The sequence below is a fragment of the Eublepharis macularius genome, chromosome 5, assembly GCF_028583425.1.
Source record: "Eublepharis macularius isolate TG4126 chromosome 5, MPM_Emac_v1.0, whole genome shotgun sequence".
NCBI classification, from domain to species: domain Eukaryota; kingdom Metazoa; phylum Chordata; class Lepidosauria; order Squamata; family Eublepharidae; genus Eublepharis; species Eublepharis macularius.
In genome coordinates, this window is record NC_072794.1 from 82,067,927 (window position 1) to 82,086,383 (window position 18,457).

At 43.2% G+C, this 18,457-nt stretch overlaps 1 protein-coding gene across 2 annotated transcripts in view; it reads left to right on the forward strand.

Moving 5' to 3' along the window:
• The window catches only part of DAB1 (DAB adaptor protein 1), a 321,139-nt gene that overhangs the window by 150,270 nt on the left and 152,412 nt on the right, over positions 1-18,457 (forward strand). For both annotated transcript variants that reach the window (XM_054979924.1, XM_054979923.1), the window contains exon 3: positions 15,224-15,363. In XM_054979924.1, the coding sequence (XP_054835899.1) occupies positions 15,224-15,363 (140 nt within the window). The remainder of the gene's footprint in view (positions 1-15,223; positions 15,364-18,457) is intronic.

An 18,457-nucleotide genomic window follows, 5' to 3' on the forward strand; every position in this document is an offset into this window, starting at 1 on the left:
TCTCAACAGTGGGAAGATACCATGAAAGAATATGCCGATTGGAGAGAAGCAATAGAAGCCTTCACAAAGAACTGAGTTCTCTAAAGAAAAAGGTTTCTGCACTTGAGCGAGGTCATCGCAGCTCAGGAGCAGAGCAATCAGGAGATGACAAGAAGAATTAGCCAGTGTTATGTCAGCTTGAAGAATGTTTAAGCAATATTTTACTTTGTTTCAGAAAGAAAAAAAATGTATGTTTAAAAATAACGTAATGGAAGGAAAGATTACAATTGACAACTCTCACATGTCAATTATTTCCAGTGCTTTATGAATCATGTTGAAGTTGTTTGCAATGTGGATAATAATTTCTCATGAACAGCAAAAGCAAGATCTTATTTTCATTTTTTTCTAATCGCTGTGTGGTTCTAATGTCATGCAAAATTGGAATTTTGAATCAGTGACAAGATTTTTGTTCCTCGGTGTTGGGAAGTCTGTGTTATTTGTTTCTGATAAATAAATCTGTTTTCAATGTTAAAAAATAAGACATTGTGTGTGTTAAACGTTGTTATGGACTGAGAATTTTTCAGAGGTGTCCCCGCAGCTCACGAGCAATCTATTTATTATGCTTGACACTTAACATCTATCATGGCTCGGTTTCAATAGTTGACAAGGCCGTATGTGTCTGTGATGGGTAAACATGAGAACACCTCAAGATGTTAGTTAATTGAAGCAGTTAGGCAACCACCCCACCGGTCCCTATCTTGGGGAAAAATTGAAAAAGATGCCCCACAGAGTCATTCATAACATAGGTTTATGTTGTTTCCTGAACTATCAGTCCAGTGGAGCAAGCAAACATGGAACAGTTGTCAAGGTGAAAATCTATTGACATACTGTTACTGCATGACAGAAATCCAGGGAGAAGCCGCAGCTTGCAGCAGACTCTAGAACCATAAGTTGACAGACCCACACGTCACCTCCCCTGGCATCCTCATCTTGAATTTATCCACACGGTCAAAAGAAGCCTGTTCCCCTGATCACACTAGATGCAATAGCATCTTTCATGTTGTGGATCAAGTCACATAGCAGAAACAAACAGAGGACCCACAAGTGACAAAAGGCACAGATGGAACCAATGGTCATATGACATGCTGCTTCGATGCAGGAAGTGGGAAAGCAAGTCTTGAAGCGTCTCTGCCTCATTGCTGTCAAGTGGACTTTTAAGCTGTCTGTCGTGTGGCAGAACGCACAGTCTGCTGCATTTCACATTGTAACATGAGGATCAACAACCTTGGTCCCATCTGTGCCGTTTGTCAGCTGACGTTCCATGTCCACTGGTAGTAAGAACTGACAGATGACTTGGTCATTAGCCACCCCCCCTCCCCCTTTCTGGGCAGAGTGGGCAGGAGAAGGTGGTTGAAAGTATAACTTCTAGGTGGGAGGGAACAAATATGAGACGTTCCACAACACGGGGTATAAATGCGTTATTGCTGGGACATTCTCCCCAAAAGCATCCAACAGGAGTTGAATGAATGGCCTGTTTGATGAACCCGGCTCACCAGGAGCATTACGGGGATGATCCGCAGACACACTTTTCAAGGTCCTCTGAATAAGTAACCAGGATCATATTTAAACCTTGGTCGCTGTACTGTGATGTCTGTGTTCAGCATGCACTCACACACTTTTATTGGGCGCCTGCAACTCACGTATGAATCCCACCCGTGACCCAAATTAAACGAGCAACCATGCACGGGGGACTCCTCTCAGCTAGATTCCACCTCTGTATTAAAGGGGGGGGTTAATGAGCTCTCTTTGGCAAGAGGGGCACTAAGCTAAAGAACGGCGCGCCTAAGAAGACAGCGGCTATGGCTGGGAAAACAGAATAAAGCGTAGGAAGAGAAGACTCAAACCCTTCTCTAGCTTGCCTGCTGACGCCGCAGGCGCGGTATTTAAAAAAACCAAAAAAAAAACCCGGCGAAACGTTTCCACGCATGCGTGCTTTTTTGGTTAGTTTTGTTTTTTAATTGAGAGCCCGGAAATTCCGCGGCTAAGACGGGGTATCTCTGGTAATGTGAAAAAAATCTCGGGAGGCTGATTCGGGGATTAGTACAAGTGTGAAAGGACAGGGGGGAAATCCGCAGCCACCTCCATCGGCGTGACTTCTACTTGACAGCGCGGTAAACACCGAGTGTGAAATATCTCCTAGATGCAAATCTGATTTTAAACTGTTTTTAAACTTTTGATCTAAAATATGTAATGTTTCAAATATGGGTTTATTTTTGTATGTTTGGTCTAAGGACCATAATAATAATAAGCAAACAAACAAACAGGTTATGGTTCTATATGTATGGTATGTAGACTGGTAATGATTTGAAATCTGAAAAAGGTTTCACTTTGGTTTGAAAGCTTTCAAAGATTTTCAGTCTTTGAAAGCACAGCTGGACATAACAGCCACAAGGGTGAATTATCTCTGTGTGTAGGAGAAGAGCAGCAGGCAGGAAAGGAAGCTAGGGAAGCAAAGAAAAAGAATATAAATCACGCGATAGAGGAGCTGAGTAAGACGGGGCACGTCTACAGGAAATAGAAAAGTCATCAATTAAGTCTAGTCGCAGGGTTTCCATGTGCCATTCTAAATTTGTTGTCCTTCTTAATGATGTTTCTATACTTTCTCAAACAATATTATATAGCCTCATCAGAAATGTATTATTTATGTGGTTTTAAATCAGAAGGATCTTGCTCAGTATGCTCGCTTTAATGATGGTAAATATAATGAGGATGCATGTGGTCTAGGGTCTGTTCAGATGACAGTGTTTCAATTCACCTCACTGTGTGATGAGGCTGGTTGCAGGCCTCAGGCTCACTCCTCCCGCCCCAATGTACGCCACAAGTAGAAAAAGAAGTTGCATTTGTTTGAAAAGAGTGTGTCCCTTTTCCTACAAGACAGGGTCCACTTTCTGTTGTTAAAAAGAAGGATCAGGGATGCAAATAGGATTGCCAGCCTTCGTGGGACAGGAAGAAGGGGGAACTGATCTCCATAGTTTGGAGATCAGTTCCTCTGGAGAAAATAGCTGCTTTGAAGAGTGGTCTATATGACATTATACCATGCTTTGGTAGGGTGTGTCAAATTTTTCAACTTTCAAAATCCAAATATGAGGGGTGCTAAAAAGTTGCAGCTTCACTAAGGAATTCTGAAGATATTTTTTATCAAATTAATCTAATTCAGTTTTGCTTGGTAAATAAATCTGTGAAAATTATTACTTTTTTATATTTTTGTGGAATATCCAATCATTTTGAATGTGCCTTATTACAAATATTACATTCTCCTTATGAAAATATGTGTGTACGTGTCTGAAAATCATGAAAAAAATATTGTGAATGCTAACAGTTTATTATATATTAATACTAGCTTCGCTACAGTATTTAACGACTTTAAATCCAGTTATAATATTTATGGGTAAATAACATTTTTGGTTGGGGGGGGTGAGTTGGTTTTGTAGTATAATAGCATAGTACCCAAGCTTCACAAAAGCGTTTGAATAAAGCCAAGCATGTTGATGCCTAAAACTGATGAAGTGAATTTCGAAATGTAACATTTACTGAAGAGATTTTTAAAAGAAAAAGATTGTAGTGCAGTAAATAAAGTGAAAAATACGTACAACCTTTTCCTACTGAAGGACCTCTTTGTAGACCTCATTGATGGTTTTCCCCCACTTTGGAGCCCCCACTTGGAAGCCAGGAGGGTTGAGCATGTTGAGTAACTCCACAGGATAGTGGACCACATCCAGGGCCAGATCGACAGGGGAGCAGGGGGGGTAGTCTGCAGGCGGTGCTGCCAAAGAGGGGGCGCCGGGTGCAGTTGCCAGCCCCGGGAATGTGCCTGGGGAAAGGCGAATGGCGCGGCAGCCTCCCAGCCACCCACGCCGTTCGCCTTTTCCCCCCACCCCCACGGCAAGCCGGCTGTCCCGGCATGCTGTGGAGCTGGCGGCGGCGGCGGCAGCAGCAGCAGCGTGAGTGGCTGGGAGGCTGTCAGAGCCATTCGCCTTTCCCCAGGACAAGGGGCGCGCGGCAAGCTGGCCGCCCCCTTGTCCTGCGGAGCAGGTGAATGGCGCAGGCAGCCTCCGAGCCACTCGCACTGCCGCCGCCACCACCAGCTCCATGGCGTGCCGGGACAGCTGGCTTGCTGCGGGGGCGGGGGGGCACACCAGTGTGATGACGTCACGGGAGTGATGTCATCATGCAGCACCAGGAGAGCGCGCGTGCATAGCGCACGTGCATAGAGCCTGACTACGGTTGCCCTGGTTGCTGGCAACCGTAGATCTGGCCCTGACCACATCATCCATTTGCACCACTGAGTCCACAGATGTGTACTCCATTTCTGCCCCTTCGAGGGAGCTAAGTTGTGTTTCATTAATGATGGCAGTCTTGTCTTTCTTGGGGGTCAGAGTGGCACACTTTCACAGCCTGTCCATGGGCTTCTTCATGATACTGATGATATCAGGGTATATCGTGGCTGTTAGGTCTGCTAGGGTTGTCACTACTGTGCCCAGACCTGCAAGGATGGTTACCTTTCCCTTGGACTCAGGACTTGCTGGTACTAGGCCACTGCTGCTCAGTGCACTGCATTATGATGTACATAATTCTTTGCTGCATCTCTAAGTTGTTTCCTCCTTTTAGCATCAGTATATCTTACAGAATGTCTGCCAGGAGGCTTCTTGGGGGCAGTAAGAGGTGATTGCTGCAAGAGGTATGAGGTGGAGTTGGACTGAGGGAGGGGTGGTATGGTGGGCCCTTCGGCAGGTTCATGTGAGAGGTTCATATTGAAATGACCCCTAGAAAGGTCGTGTGCCATCTCCCCATGAACATTTAAAAATTCAGCTGCCATACTGACTTTTATATAAAATCCCTTTTCAGGAGTCTTGTACTGATTTTCTTCAACTATCTGCAGTTTCCTTGGTCTAATTTTTACCTCAGAACACATTTCCACAGCTGACCCATCAGCCTGCCAGCCACACAGAAAAGCCAGGCCCCACAGGAAGATTGCCAAAGTCAAAGAGGGGAACGGTCTTGAAAACGTAAAAAGAAAGGCGAAGGCCGCACAGACCGTTATGTTGCAAATTTCAATCTTTTCCTTTATTTCAGGCACAAGTAAACGTTGTGATGAACGAAACAATCTTTTCCTTTATTTCAGGCACACGTAAACGTTGTGATAAACGAAAATTTAAAGTCTAGGAGTGTCCACCCACCGGGGACTAAAAACTGACCAGGGACCGCAGGGATTATAGCAACGGAAAGATTTCCTTGTGGGAGGACAAACAGGAACCGCAACGCAATAAAAAGCGCGTGACTTGGGGCGGTGTCAGGGAAGCTGGTTCGGATTTTGACACAACAGATCCGTCCGACACTGACCTGTCTGGGGATGAACATCGGAATGTCAGGACACTTAGGAACAGAGACGTAGCTTATGGCAATCAACGTACTGGTACTTTTTTAGGGAAGAGCAACAGGCCCAGATGGGGGAGGTTTCGGACCTAGTCTTTAATTTGTCTGACAGGAGGTTAACGGAGATTGATATCCATGTTTTAAACAAAGGTTTGGGATTTGTACCCACCGGAGTTTATGATAGCTTCAAAACAAGAGAGGATTTATATAAATTGGTCAGGCAAATTAAATTAAAGAAACTATTTGGAGATCGGGTAGCCCCAAGTAGAGTGGGAGGCATCAAGCATCGATCTGTCTTCGTCCCCAAAATTCAAGATGGTTTAATTGATACATTCGAAAGATTGGTTAATATGGAAATAGAAACTTTGGAGCACCGGCCCTGCAGGGTCTGGCACAATTTGTCTATAGCGGAACGAAATGCACTTAGAGGTTTAGACAATGACAGGTCTATTGTTTTGAAGCCGGCCGATAAGGGCGGGGGGGTAGTGGTGTTGAACACGGCTGATTATCTTAAGGAGATCGAGCTTCAATTAAGCAATATTGAGAATTACCTACCTATAAATAAGGACCCCTTGCCTGATATTCAGAGGATTATTAAAATTGTTTTGGATGAGGCGTTATTAATAGGGGATTTAGACGATGTTTCTGCCAGGGACCTAATTAATGACTCTCCACGGACCCCTGTTTTTTATGTTCTTCCAAAAATCCATAAGAATAAGTTCCCACCACCCGGCCGTCCAATCGTGTCAGGTTCTAATTCGGTTTTAGAACCTCTGTCCTTTCTTATTGATTATGTGTTACAGCCGATTGTACAGAATACCGGCACGTATATCAAGGATACCACTGCCATTATTAATTCCATTGAACAATTAACGGTCCCTCCACAGTCTGTGTTGGTTACCATGGACGTGGAATCCCTATACACTTCGATCCCCCACGAAGGGGCGAGATTGGTGGTGGAAAATGCCCTTCATTCACGATCCCTTGATGTCCCTCCAACCAGCCTCTTGCTGCAGTTGGTTGACATCGTTTTGGAGAAAAATTATTTTCGTTTCAGAGACCAGTTCTTTTTTCAACGTAAGGGTGTAGCCATGGGGTGTCCAGCCGCACCCAGCATGGCCGTTTTATACATGGCAGATCTGGAAGCAAGATACTATTTGAATCCGGAGGAGAACCCCCTACATGGGGAAATTCTCTATTATAAGAGGTATATTGACGACGTGGCCATGATCCTGAAGACGAATGAGCACTTAGAGGAGTTGGGACATTGGATGAACTCAGTGAATAGTAACATCAAATTTACCTGGCAGTCCCATTCCCAGAGCATTAACTTCTTGGATGTGACCATATATAAGACTTCGGGGGGCGGACTGGGAGTGAAACCCTTTAGAAAGTCCACGGATAGATGGGCTTATTTGCATTATTCCTCCTATCATAAGTTGGATTTGAAACGCAATATTCCATTTGGACAGTTCCTGAGGATCAAACAGAACTCAACTATGCGTGAGGACTATGTCAGAGAATCTGACAAGATGAGGCAGGCGTTTATTAAGAGAGGGTATCCTAGCAGGGTGGTAGATAGGGCAAGGATACGGGCAGATGCCACGGCCAGGAGCTCCCTGTTGTGTCCGTCCAAAAAGGGAAAAGATGACAGGATGGCGTGGTCGATTGATTTCTCCCCTTTAGCTATACCTATTGTAAATATCATCAGACGGAACTGGCATGTAGTGAGTAGTATTACCGGATGTACTCACCCTCCCATTGTAGGTTTTAGGAGATCTAAAAACATCAAAGACATGGTGGTACATTCCGATTTTGGAAGGGAACAGACAGTTAGAACCACACCAGTTGGCCGTTTTCCCGTGTGGCCACTGTAATGTCTGTTCCCTATCGGTTAACACAGATGTTATTGTGAATCCCATTACCAGGAAAAACTTATATACGAAGGATTTTTCTACTTGCAGCACACAAAACGTGGTTTATGTGATTAGATGTTCATGTGGTTTATTGTATATAGGAAGCACAGTTCGACCAGTGAAACTCCGAATACAGGAACACATGTCAAAGATTAGAAATAAGACCTTGGAAGCACCACTGACCCAACATTTCATCAGCAACCATACAAGTGAACGGGAGTTACAATTCACAGTTTTAAGGGTTCTGAGTAGTGGGGGAGGTGTGAGTGTTCGAAGAACCCTGCTGAGACTAGAAACGGAGTGGATTTTCAAACTCAAAACCTTGGCTCCTGGGGGTTTAAATCAGGAGGCAGATTTTACACCATTTTTGTAGGGTGCTAGTGTATATTGCACCTGGACATCCGGATGAATGTATCTGTAATGATATGTCAGGATTGCATTGTATATTTTATTCATGTGATGTGTACAGGATGGTGTGTATGGTTGCAAGAAAAAGTTTCATGTGAATACTCGGTAAGGGTCACTTTAAGCAGTCTAGCACCTGTGGATAATGTTCTATCGGGGGCGTTTGTATTTAAATCCCGCCCACTTTGTAGCAGCACCGAACAGGAGACTTGGTGAATGATTGAAGCTTTATGCACGGGATCAAACTATAAATTACTCCTATCCAGTGATTGTTACATAATTATCGGTAATTATACATGGAGAGCAGCCTTTGGCGTTTCTATTGGGCAATTTAAGTTTTAAATTCATTGTGTAAATGTTGTATTTATTACATGTATATATGCTTTCAGGCAAACTATCGAAGGCTTTGGAAGAAGCGTTTGTACAGCGAAACGGGATATCTAGCCGGGCATACCCGTTGCCATTCTCCCGTCGGGAGCAGTCCCCGGTGGGTGGACACTCCTAGACTTTAAATTTTCGTTTATCACAACGTTTACGTGTGCCTGAAATAAAGGAAAAGATTGAAATTTGCAACATAACCGTCTGTGCGGCCTTCGCCTTTCTTTTTACCCACAGGAAGATTGGCAAATCTAGAGGGGAGGTGTATTTTTACATCAGGACATGTTCAATGACTGGGAGTACTGAGTACCGCATGTGTCCTGCATACTGTTTAGAATGTTAGGATGATGACCATGGGGGGGGGGAGAAAAAAATAATAGAAATGGAGGCGAGCGCATTAAAACTTCCACCACTGCCACCACCCTGAACAAACCACTCTTCATGCAGGGAAGCCTCCGTGTCTCCCGGACGCCAAATGAGCCAGGCTCAGTGCAGGAAGCCTACACACCACCTTAGGTGCTGAACAAGCCAGGCTAAGCTTGAAAGCAGCCATGCGGGCAGATAGCCCAGTGTTGCCACCAGGGCCAGATCGAGGGGGGGCAGGGGGTAGTCTGCCACTGGCTCCACCAAGGAGGGGGTGCCAGGCACAGCTGCCAGCTGATGGGAGCATGTGGGTGGCAGCAGAGGCGGCCTTCCAGCCCCCCGTACTGCCTTTTGCCTGCCCTGCAGGACAGGGAGCAGCTGGCTTGCCATGTGCCCCCTGTCCTGCGGGGCAGGCAAAAGGCAGCATGGGGGGCTGGGAGGTTGCCTGTGCCATTCGCCTGCCCTGCAGGTGAATGGCGCAGGCAGCTTCCCAGCCCCCGTGCTGCCTCCACCAACTCCGCGGCATGCCGGGGCACCTGGCTCGCTGTGCGGGCAGCACACTCTGCCCTGCATGATGACATCACAGAAGTGATGTCATCACACAGCGCCAGGAGCGCGCGCACAAGGGGCCGGACTTGGGTTGCCCTGGATGCCGGCAACCCTAAATCCAGCCCTGGTTGCCACTGCCATCTATGGCAGCCCGTCAGTGCTGGAAGTGTGCCTCGCTGCAGGCCTCCATAAGTGCTTGGGGAGAGAGACACTGATACAAGCTGCTCTTCCACTGAGCATGAGGCAACTGCTGAGGAGAATTGGGCTCAGCCACCTTATAAGCCCTTGGCTCCGCCCCTCCCCTGATTCCAGTATGGCTGGTGAGAGTGTGCTGTGTTTTTTCCTCTGCCAGGGCAGCAAAGAACACCTTCCCCCCCAGCTTAATGCAGCTTCACCACCCCTCAGGAGGACCACATACTCTTTTCAATGTACAGAATAGAAAGAAGGGAAGAGATATGGTGGTAATTATGTCAGTGAGACTGTTCAGTGGCGCCAATCCACTTATGACAAGTTAGAAGAAACCAGTCTCATTTCCACAATCCTGGTGGTCAGTTACTTTAAGCTCATGCCGAATTAAAATTACATTTAACCCAAAAGGTTCTACCCATGGGGTTGTCCAGAGAAACCCAGAGAGCTAAAACAAGTGAGTGGTTGTCGAAGAAGGGACCAAAAGATGGAGCAGGATAAATAGGTAGGATTTGAGGAAAAGAGGGATTGGATCCAGTGATGCACAAGGGGAAACAAATGGATTTAGCACAATTAATTTTGCACAAGATTTTGTGCAACACTTAGTGCATTTGTTCATATTTATTATAGTGCCTAGAAACTGGATGCAAAAGATCTTGCACAAGCAGAAATGCCTGTGGTTGGGCATGATGCCTGTGGTTCAGTAGCCTGCTTGCTGTAGTCCTGCTGGGCTGGGCTATAGAATGAACTAGGTTGTAAGGACACCCTCTAGTCTATATCCTCTGTTCCCCTGAAAAGTCCCATGAATGAGAGTGGAGCTAGTGAACAATGCCAATTAAAAACTATAAAATTAACTATGCCTGATAAAAATAGTCCTTGTGCTGAGACTCAATAATGTTTATTTTAATCCATTGATTAATGAGTTAAAAGAAAAAGAAAAAAACCTTAAAAGATGGCAGAGCTTATATTAGTATTCACTCCTCTCAAGGCTTTGTTACTCCATTTGTTTATTTTCACTGTTCATTTGTTTCACTTATTATATAAATATCTACCTCCTTATCCCCAGTTTACCAATGAGCACTTTCATAGCATCAGAGTACTTTATTCTTACTTATATATTTCTTTTTTTAATTAAGAGTTTCATGTAAGTAAAAGCAAACAAAAATTCTACAATTACGCATAAATTAATAGAACAAACAAAACAACTAATCAACATAACAAAACATATATAATATAGAAAAAACAAGAAAAAACAATCTAAGACAAAAGGTTTCCAATTTTCTCCAAAACAAATATTCATAACATGTTAAATTTACACTTTCTCAAGGTAATGATTAAAAGTTCTCTTTTTTCTAATGTCAAAATCCCATATATATTCCTTGACAGATTTTCAATGTACATCTGCTATACAGAAACTGCATAGAAACTCACAGAGTTGTTGAAAGTGGGAAAGATGTTAGGATCGTATAAATGTTCTAACACTAAACAAAAAACAACCATTGTTGCCTTACACAAACACGTTTTTGTAAAGTTTGTCTTGGTGTTAGAAAATTAGACTCTGTCAGCCTGAAAAGTTTGCAAATCAGATTGTATTTACTGGAAAAGAAAACAATAATTGAGATGTGAATTATACACATGAACAATATGTAGGATAGCCTAATGCTATAGTAAAGCATTGTTGTGCATTCCAGATGTGTATTTTTCAGAGCTTAAATGTTGCACATGTTACTTTATGGCTCTTAGCACTCTGTGGTAACATCTGCCTTGGCATTTCCTTCCGGCATAATTTAAAGATTACTTACAGTTTTTTGAGTCATCATCCATGTGCCACTAGCCTTTTATAAAAAATAGTTTAGGAACATAAGAATTCAAACCTTTGATAAGAAATTCAGTGCTGAGGGTATCATATCTCAGTGTCCTTACATTTTGAGGTTTATACATGAGCCTGGTACAATTCATTTCAGCAGACAATTCCAGCCCCAGGAAGAAGTGGAGGAGGAGGAGTCCTGGAGTAGTTTGTATTTTTAAAATGCTAAGATTAAAGTAGATTTTAGAACTATTACATCTCTTTCCTTTTAAAAGATGAATGTGAGTAACTTAATAAGGGTGTGATTTTTAGAATGCAGAGCTGAGGAGCACTGGTATCATTGTCATGGATTAGTAGGTGTGTGGAGAACAGCAGGATTTGAGCCCAGTGGCATGTTAGAGATCAGCAAGCTTTTCAGGATATAAACTTTTGAGAATCAAAGCTCCCTTCCTCAGCTACAGAGGCTGTATTGGAAGAAGGAAGCTTTGACTCTCCAAAGCTCATACTCTGGAAATCTTGTTAGTCTCTAAGGACTGGACTCAAATCCTGCTATTCTACAGCAGGCCAACACAGCTACCTACCTGAGACTATCTTCACAGGTGTGAAGTTTCATAAATGTGGGTTTTGACTAGGAAGACTAGGATTCAAAACTCAGCTCTGTTTATAAATTCCTCATATAGCAGACTTGGAACAATTTCTTTTTTCTCTTATATATTTATTTACAAATCACCTTTGCCCCCCCATTCGGAATGAAGAGACAGACACAAGGCTTGGGTATAAATTTGGGCCATTTATTGACCAACATTAAACTTAATAACGGCAAGGGTATAACTAGCGGTACTACAGGTCAAGACAAGGGGTCAATTGGACCAACTCCTCGACCTGCTTGGGCGAGCACCCCCTGCCCCAGGTGCGAGCCATCCATGTGAATGGCTGTAACCCAGCCAGCCAGGCGAATGGTTCCCCCCTTAAAGCTCCATAGACCCCAGCTGTGAAGCCCGAGGGAAGGACTTGTACAGGGGGTCCCACAGGCAGTCTGCCCTCTCAGCTGGCAGCCGTACAGCCCGCCAGCCAATCCCTGACAGACCCCTATTCCCCACCAATGGGGAGGTACCACTGGGTGCTCACCGGCCCGCTCTGTCTACCCAAATCTAACCTGCCAGGGACCTAGGTTACAGTTCCACCACTCCAAATACCACACCTACAAAACAGTACAAGGTAGGCGAAAAACACCTCTTCCCTGTGCCAATTTGGGAAAAGGAGAAAAAATTCCTACCTGCCCCTGGTAACCAGCAACCAGCTAATCCTGTACTGCCATAGGGTGTGGTGGGTGGGCCGAGCTTTCAAAACTGACTGAGCCCTACAGAGGCGGAGCCGCCCTTTACAGGGCCAGGCCCCACCTCCCAAACCCTGGATGCCCAGGAATGTAAGGCTGTCTCTCCATCCGTGCAGTGAGGCAAAAGTGGCACCCAGCCTAAGCATGTTGCACATGCAGCTGGGTGTGCCATCTTGCCCCCCCCCCATTCGGAATGAAGAGACAGACACAAGGCTTGGGTATAAATTTGGGCCATTTATTGACCAACATTAAACTTAATAATGGCAAGGATATAACTAGCGGTACTACAGGTCAAGACAAGGGGTCAATTGGACCAACTCCTCGACCTGCTTGGGCGAGCACCCCCTGCCCCAAGTGCGAGCCATCCATGTGAATGGCTGTAACCCAGCCGGCCAGGCGAATGGTTCCCCCCTTAAAGCTCCATACACTGCTGTGTATCATCCTCTTCTTATTTACACTTGGGGACCGTTGGTTATCAGTCAGGAGGGCTAAAGCAGGGTTATATCCAGTCCTTGCAGGCCTCTAGCCTAATTAGGCTCTTCTTCCCCTTATTTTGTTGGGAGGGTGTACTTTCGAGTGCCACACTCGAAATGGCTGCATCCAACTGAATAAACTGCCAAGCCTTTTCACAAAATGCACCCCCTGCTGCCTGAAGGCCTTAAGCCGAGCTATTGCTGCTAGAAATACTCCCTCCTAAGTAAGTATACGCGGGGCGGGGGGAAGCCTAGACAGAGAGGAGGCCTACCAGCATTCACCCTGCTAAGCCAGGAGCAGTAATGTAATCCACCCTCAGATGGCTGCAATTCACTCCTGCGGCCTACAGAAAAGCCTATTGCTGTTTCTGCTGAAAGTACACCCTCCCAACAAAATAAGGGGAAGAAGAGCCTAATTAGGCTAGAGGCCTACAAGGACTGGATATAACCCTGCTTTAGCCCTCCTGACTGATAACCAACAGTCCCCAAGTGTAAATAAGAAGAGGATGATAATAATAATAATAATAATAAAAAACTCTGCCAAACCACTGAGCCTGGCGCTGGGCCCTGGCTCTCCTCCTGTTGTTTGAAGATACAAGCAGGGGACTATCACAGCTTTCCCCAAGAAGGTAGCTATAGCCACCTAGCCCTGAGGGTCTGCAGTAAAACTGGCCTCAGAGGAGCTCGGCTGAGAGAGCTTGATATATGCTCTGCTCAGGCTGAGCTTTCAAAGCTGACTGAGCCCTACAGAGGCGGAGCCGCCCTTTACAGGGCCAGGCCCCACCTCCCAAAGCCTGGATGCCCAGGAATGTAAGGCTGTCTCTCCATCCGTGCAGTGAGGCAAAAGTGGCACCCAGCCTAAGCATGTTTCACATGCAGCTGGGTGTGCCATCTTTTCAAAAGACGCAAGGCAGCATACAAAATTTTAACATATCACACAAGGCTCTTGTGAAGATACGTGAAATAAGGATTACAAAACTTTTTGAATTCACAAAATTATGCATCAATCACAGTCTTCTAAAAGGAAGTGGAAGGACAGTGTCGATTGGAAGAGGAATCTTAATTTGGAAGGATAGAACCAGATCCATAAATGAACTCTTGTAAATAGCAGTAATGGGAGTCCTGGTTCTGACTGGAACTCCAAGGGAAGCAGGATTAATTGCCTCCCTCACTGTTTTCTTCATTTCAAACAGGAGACTCAGAGCTGCCATTTGCCCCAAAGAGGAAAATATACAGGTTGATATATGCTTTTATTTCCCTGTCCCCAGTAGTTCTTAGATGAAACCTACAGAACTATTTGGGACTTTGTGAGGTGAGGGAAAAGTTAAGAGGAGGAGTGTCCCCCCATCCCCTCCTCTCTCTGTGTGTATAAAATATATGTATGGATCTATAAAGGTATAAGTGGCACAGGTTTGTAGAAAAAGATTGCAATTATTTTGAATCAACTAAGTACATTGTGAAAGCATGTGATTTTTGTGCTACATCAATGGGTGATTAATTTTGAATTTTGGCAGGGTCAAATCCCAGGTGTTAATTGACATCTATGCTGTTACATTCAAACTCAAGATTTTCTACAGTAACTGTTCTGCATTCTACAATTGTTTGAAGAAGGGTTCCCATTAATTTAAAACATTCAGATTGGTTTGTTAAAATTAAGTCTTGATTACATGAGATGTTAACTGAAGATCACAGAGCGGAACTCCAGCCTTTGGTATTACATTATATTTCTCTTGAGATAAATGGTCATGAGGCAAATCAAGGTTGTTACCTCTGGTGGAAGGATTTCACTGTTCCATAGAGAATCACAGTGATGTCTTCTTGTAGAAGTTATTGCCATATCTAGTTATATAAATATGTCTTTAGATCTCCTATGCCTCAGCCCTCAAGATTAAGAAAGTTGTGGGAGCCTGGGGTTTGTAGACCTACTAGAGAAATGAATATGAAGTATAGGTGTTGATTTACTAGTGGATAGTGTTGAAATGTGTCAAATGCAGTGCTTTTTCCTAAACTGTACATACTTTCAGTTAAATGGCACTGGTTTTTGTTTAATTTTTTGAGAGCCTTCAGATTCGATGGGAATAAGGATCACTTCTGTACTAGTGGAGCGGCTAATTAGGTTCCTCCCTTTCTCCCAGCTAATTTATTGGAACTGTTGCTTAAACACTTTGTGCAGTACATGGCAGGCCCTTCTGTCTCCCATTCATGTCCTATTGAAAATCTGCTGCCATGTAATGGATTACAATTTGCAGAACCCTGTCTCATCATCAGTATGAATTTAGACTAAAATATTTAAATAATATAATAGATGAATTACCTTTACACTTGCCCATAAGCTTTGAGCTTTCAAATATTTTTGTACAATTGTGTGGATTTCAAGTTTGCACCTCTGTCTTTTCAGGTCAGGATCGCAGCGAAGCCACTTTAATAAAAAGATTTAAAGGCGACGGTGTTCGATACAAAGCAAAACTGATTGGGATAGACGAGGTTTCTGCAGCACGAGGCGACAAGTTATGCCAAGATTCCATGATGAAATTAAAGGTGCTGTGAAACTTTTAAATTTAAATGATATTGGATCCAAAGAAAAAAGAGGTTCCGTCTTTGAAAATATTATTTTTAATGGCATTGAATAAAATTGTTGTCTACTGGCGCTGAACCAATACATTATCTGGAACTCCTCCATAAGCTTAAATTTTTGAACCAGTTTGCTAGCATCATAACCTTGAATGACTCCTGCTTCAGAGCCATTTTTTTTTAATTGCCTGTCTTCTTCCAGGTGAGAATGAGATTGCCAGATAGCCAATCAGATTTGTTTATGTAATTACATCAGTGAGGGGAAATGAAGTTAGTTCAAAGTAACGCCCATTCTGGAGTTTTATCCTAACTCTAAATAAGCTTCATTTCCCTTCATTAATGTCATCAAAGTCAAATCTGATTGGCTAGGATGAAGGGCAATTTGAAGGGGATGAGTGGCATTGTAGCTGCTGCTGATTTGGTGCTACAAACCATCTCAACATACAGCTACCACCTGATGCCAGATATAGGGTGGCTACAGACTTCCTGAGTGTTTGGGGGACATAGACAACCTGTTGATGTGCCCCCTGTTTCTACAGCACTCCTCTTCTGTGGAATACAATTGCCACTGAAAGTAGAGCTGCTTTTTGTAGAGGTGAAAAAAAATATTCACCCATCCACTAAGTTTTGCTCAGTCTCAACAAGCGTGTTAGCTACTAGAAGTGAAATAAGGAAATTTCACATTTCTAGTGTAGGAAGGAGACATGTGCAGGATATGTTTTGTTAGAGAAAAGACTGATACAAGCCAATCTCTTCCATGTTCCTCATTCTCACCACGGATCAAAAGCAATCTGCTGGTAGGATCACCCTTATACATAGACCACTTTGAGCCAAGGACCTTCCCTTCTTTCAGCATATACTTCCAGTTGCATATACATCCATAGCTTTTTTATGCTCTGTCATTATAGTGTATGTGGAAGAATCTGTATTGTTACATAACACAGTGAGAATTGTCTAGCAATCTTGGCTGTATCATGATGGTAAGAAAGAATCAGTGTGTGAGAGGGTTTGTGAAGCCTATGCATCCTGCTTGCATTCTCCGTGTAAAAGATTTTATTGTGACAGTATAGAATACATTCTGTATTTGGAGACAGTATTGCAAATTTATTTTACTAGGCTTGTTTCTGGTTTTGACATCAAGATTTTGAGTATTTAGGGATGGAAGAAAAATCCATTTTAAAAGGACAGGCTCTTAATACCTCTAAGAAACATGTACAAGATTTAGCTGGATGTAGTGGGGGGGGGGTTCCCCTGTAAGTGCTCGATTTCATTTGCCAGCAAGTGGTTTGGGAGACTTTGGGATGTTAACAAGGCTGGGCTGGCCGTTTTGTCTCTTTCCCTGAGGATCTCAATTTTCATATCTCTTCTAAGATGTTTGATTCTTGTTAACATAATTAAGAGATTTGCTTGTATGATGTTATGATGTGACTAAAAACATGAGAAAACAGGTGGTGTTGCAAATTGAAATAGTTCTTGAACCTGCTCTATAGGCGATGAGAACATTGTTCTCCTTTTAATATTCATGTCCTTCTGTTGAAGTCTTACCTGTGGCATATTGATTTTGTTCTATTTGAGGCAGCATGGACTAGTGGTTTTGAGACATAAAACCTGAAATGCTATTTTGGAAGGGGGGAAGGGACTGTGAATGCAAAGTCACCACCTTTGTGACTTTGAGTCTTCTCATGGGAGTGCAGTAAATACTAACGGATGTATACAAAACAGTTTGCAAATTACTAGGTGATAGTTGCACATAATTACTTTTAAATAATGTGATCTCTGGCAATGCATCTCCAAAAAGCAGTCTACCCACTCAAAAGAAAACAGAGCCCAAACAAGCAAATTAACATTGTCAAGATAAAATGTTCATTTTTGTTCTACTTCTATGTTTCATGGAGGCCAGTTTTATATTTCTGAATAAAAGCCACAGAAAAGGCACATGCTGAATTTGATTTGAAGATTTTTGCACCTCTTCAGTTGATGTCTAGTTTGAAATTGTGTGAAAATATCAAAATAACTATATATCTCTTTCTGAAACAAGTTTGCCACCAATCCATTTTTTATCCTACCAGTAGATTTATTGGAGCTCCATTTGGTATCAAGAATAACTTTTATTTAACTCACCCAGGGCTTGCAATCACACTAGTTTACTTGGGAGTTTACATCTGTGCCCTGAGAACAGTGAATCTTCCTAGTAGGTCTTTGTGATTATAGCCCACCAGGTGCCAATGGGAAACTTGCAAGCTGGGCATAGGAAATAGCTGTGTCCTATTGCCTGTACCAAGCACTGGTATTCTGACCTTTAGAGCTGGAGGTTCCATTTAGCATTCATGGATAATAGCCTTTCCAAGGTATATCCTCTGTGAACTGTAATCCTTTTATAAAGCTATCTCAGGATCCAACTGTACGCTAAAAAAATGCAGGTACTGAAACATCAATCGATCTTTTCAGGAAACAGCACTTTCAGGGATATGATTTTCAGCAGAGACTCAGGAGCTTAACTTACCTAACTCCTTTCTTCTGCAGTTCCTCTAACCAAACTTGTCCTTTTAACTATGGGAATTATTTAAGACTTGTGTACAAGAAAACCCAGATCTGAAGGTGGAAACCCTGTCATAGAATAATATTTTCTGTCTTTCATTTCATAAACATTCTCCTTTCTACTGTAAAATAAAAATGGGATAAAGATCTCATAATTATTTTACAATTCATATTTATTTCACTCGTAGAAGCTAGCTCAGCCAACTAATATGTTGTAGGCTCCCCACCCTCCAGTTTAATATTACTAGGATCCAGTTTAATATTACTAGGAGATGGGAGGGTAGAGTTAGGTTGCATGGTACTTTTAAAAAGCACATCAGAAGTAACCTTAAATTACAGCCCAAGAAAAATGACACTCTTCTAAATCCATTGAATCTGTTGGACTTAGAAGGGTGTAACTGTATATAGGATTGTGGTATTAGTCATGCTTCAATCAAGAGTCTGAAATCTCTTACACATTGTCAAAGGACTTGTCTGAAAACTTGTGCTTCCTTATTGTTCTAAGGGGGACCAATACATTTCA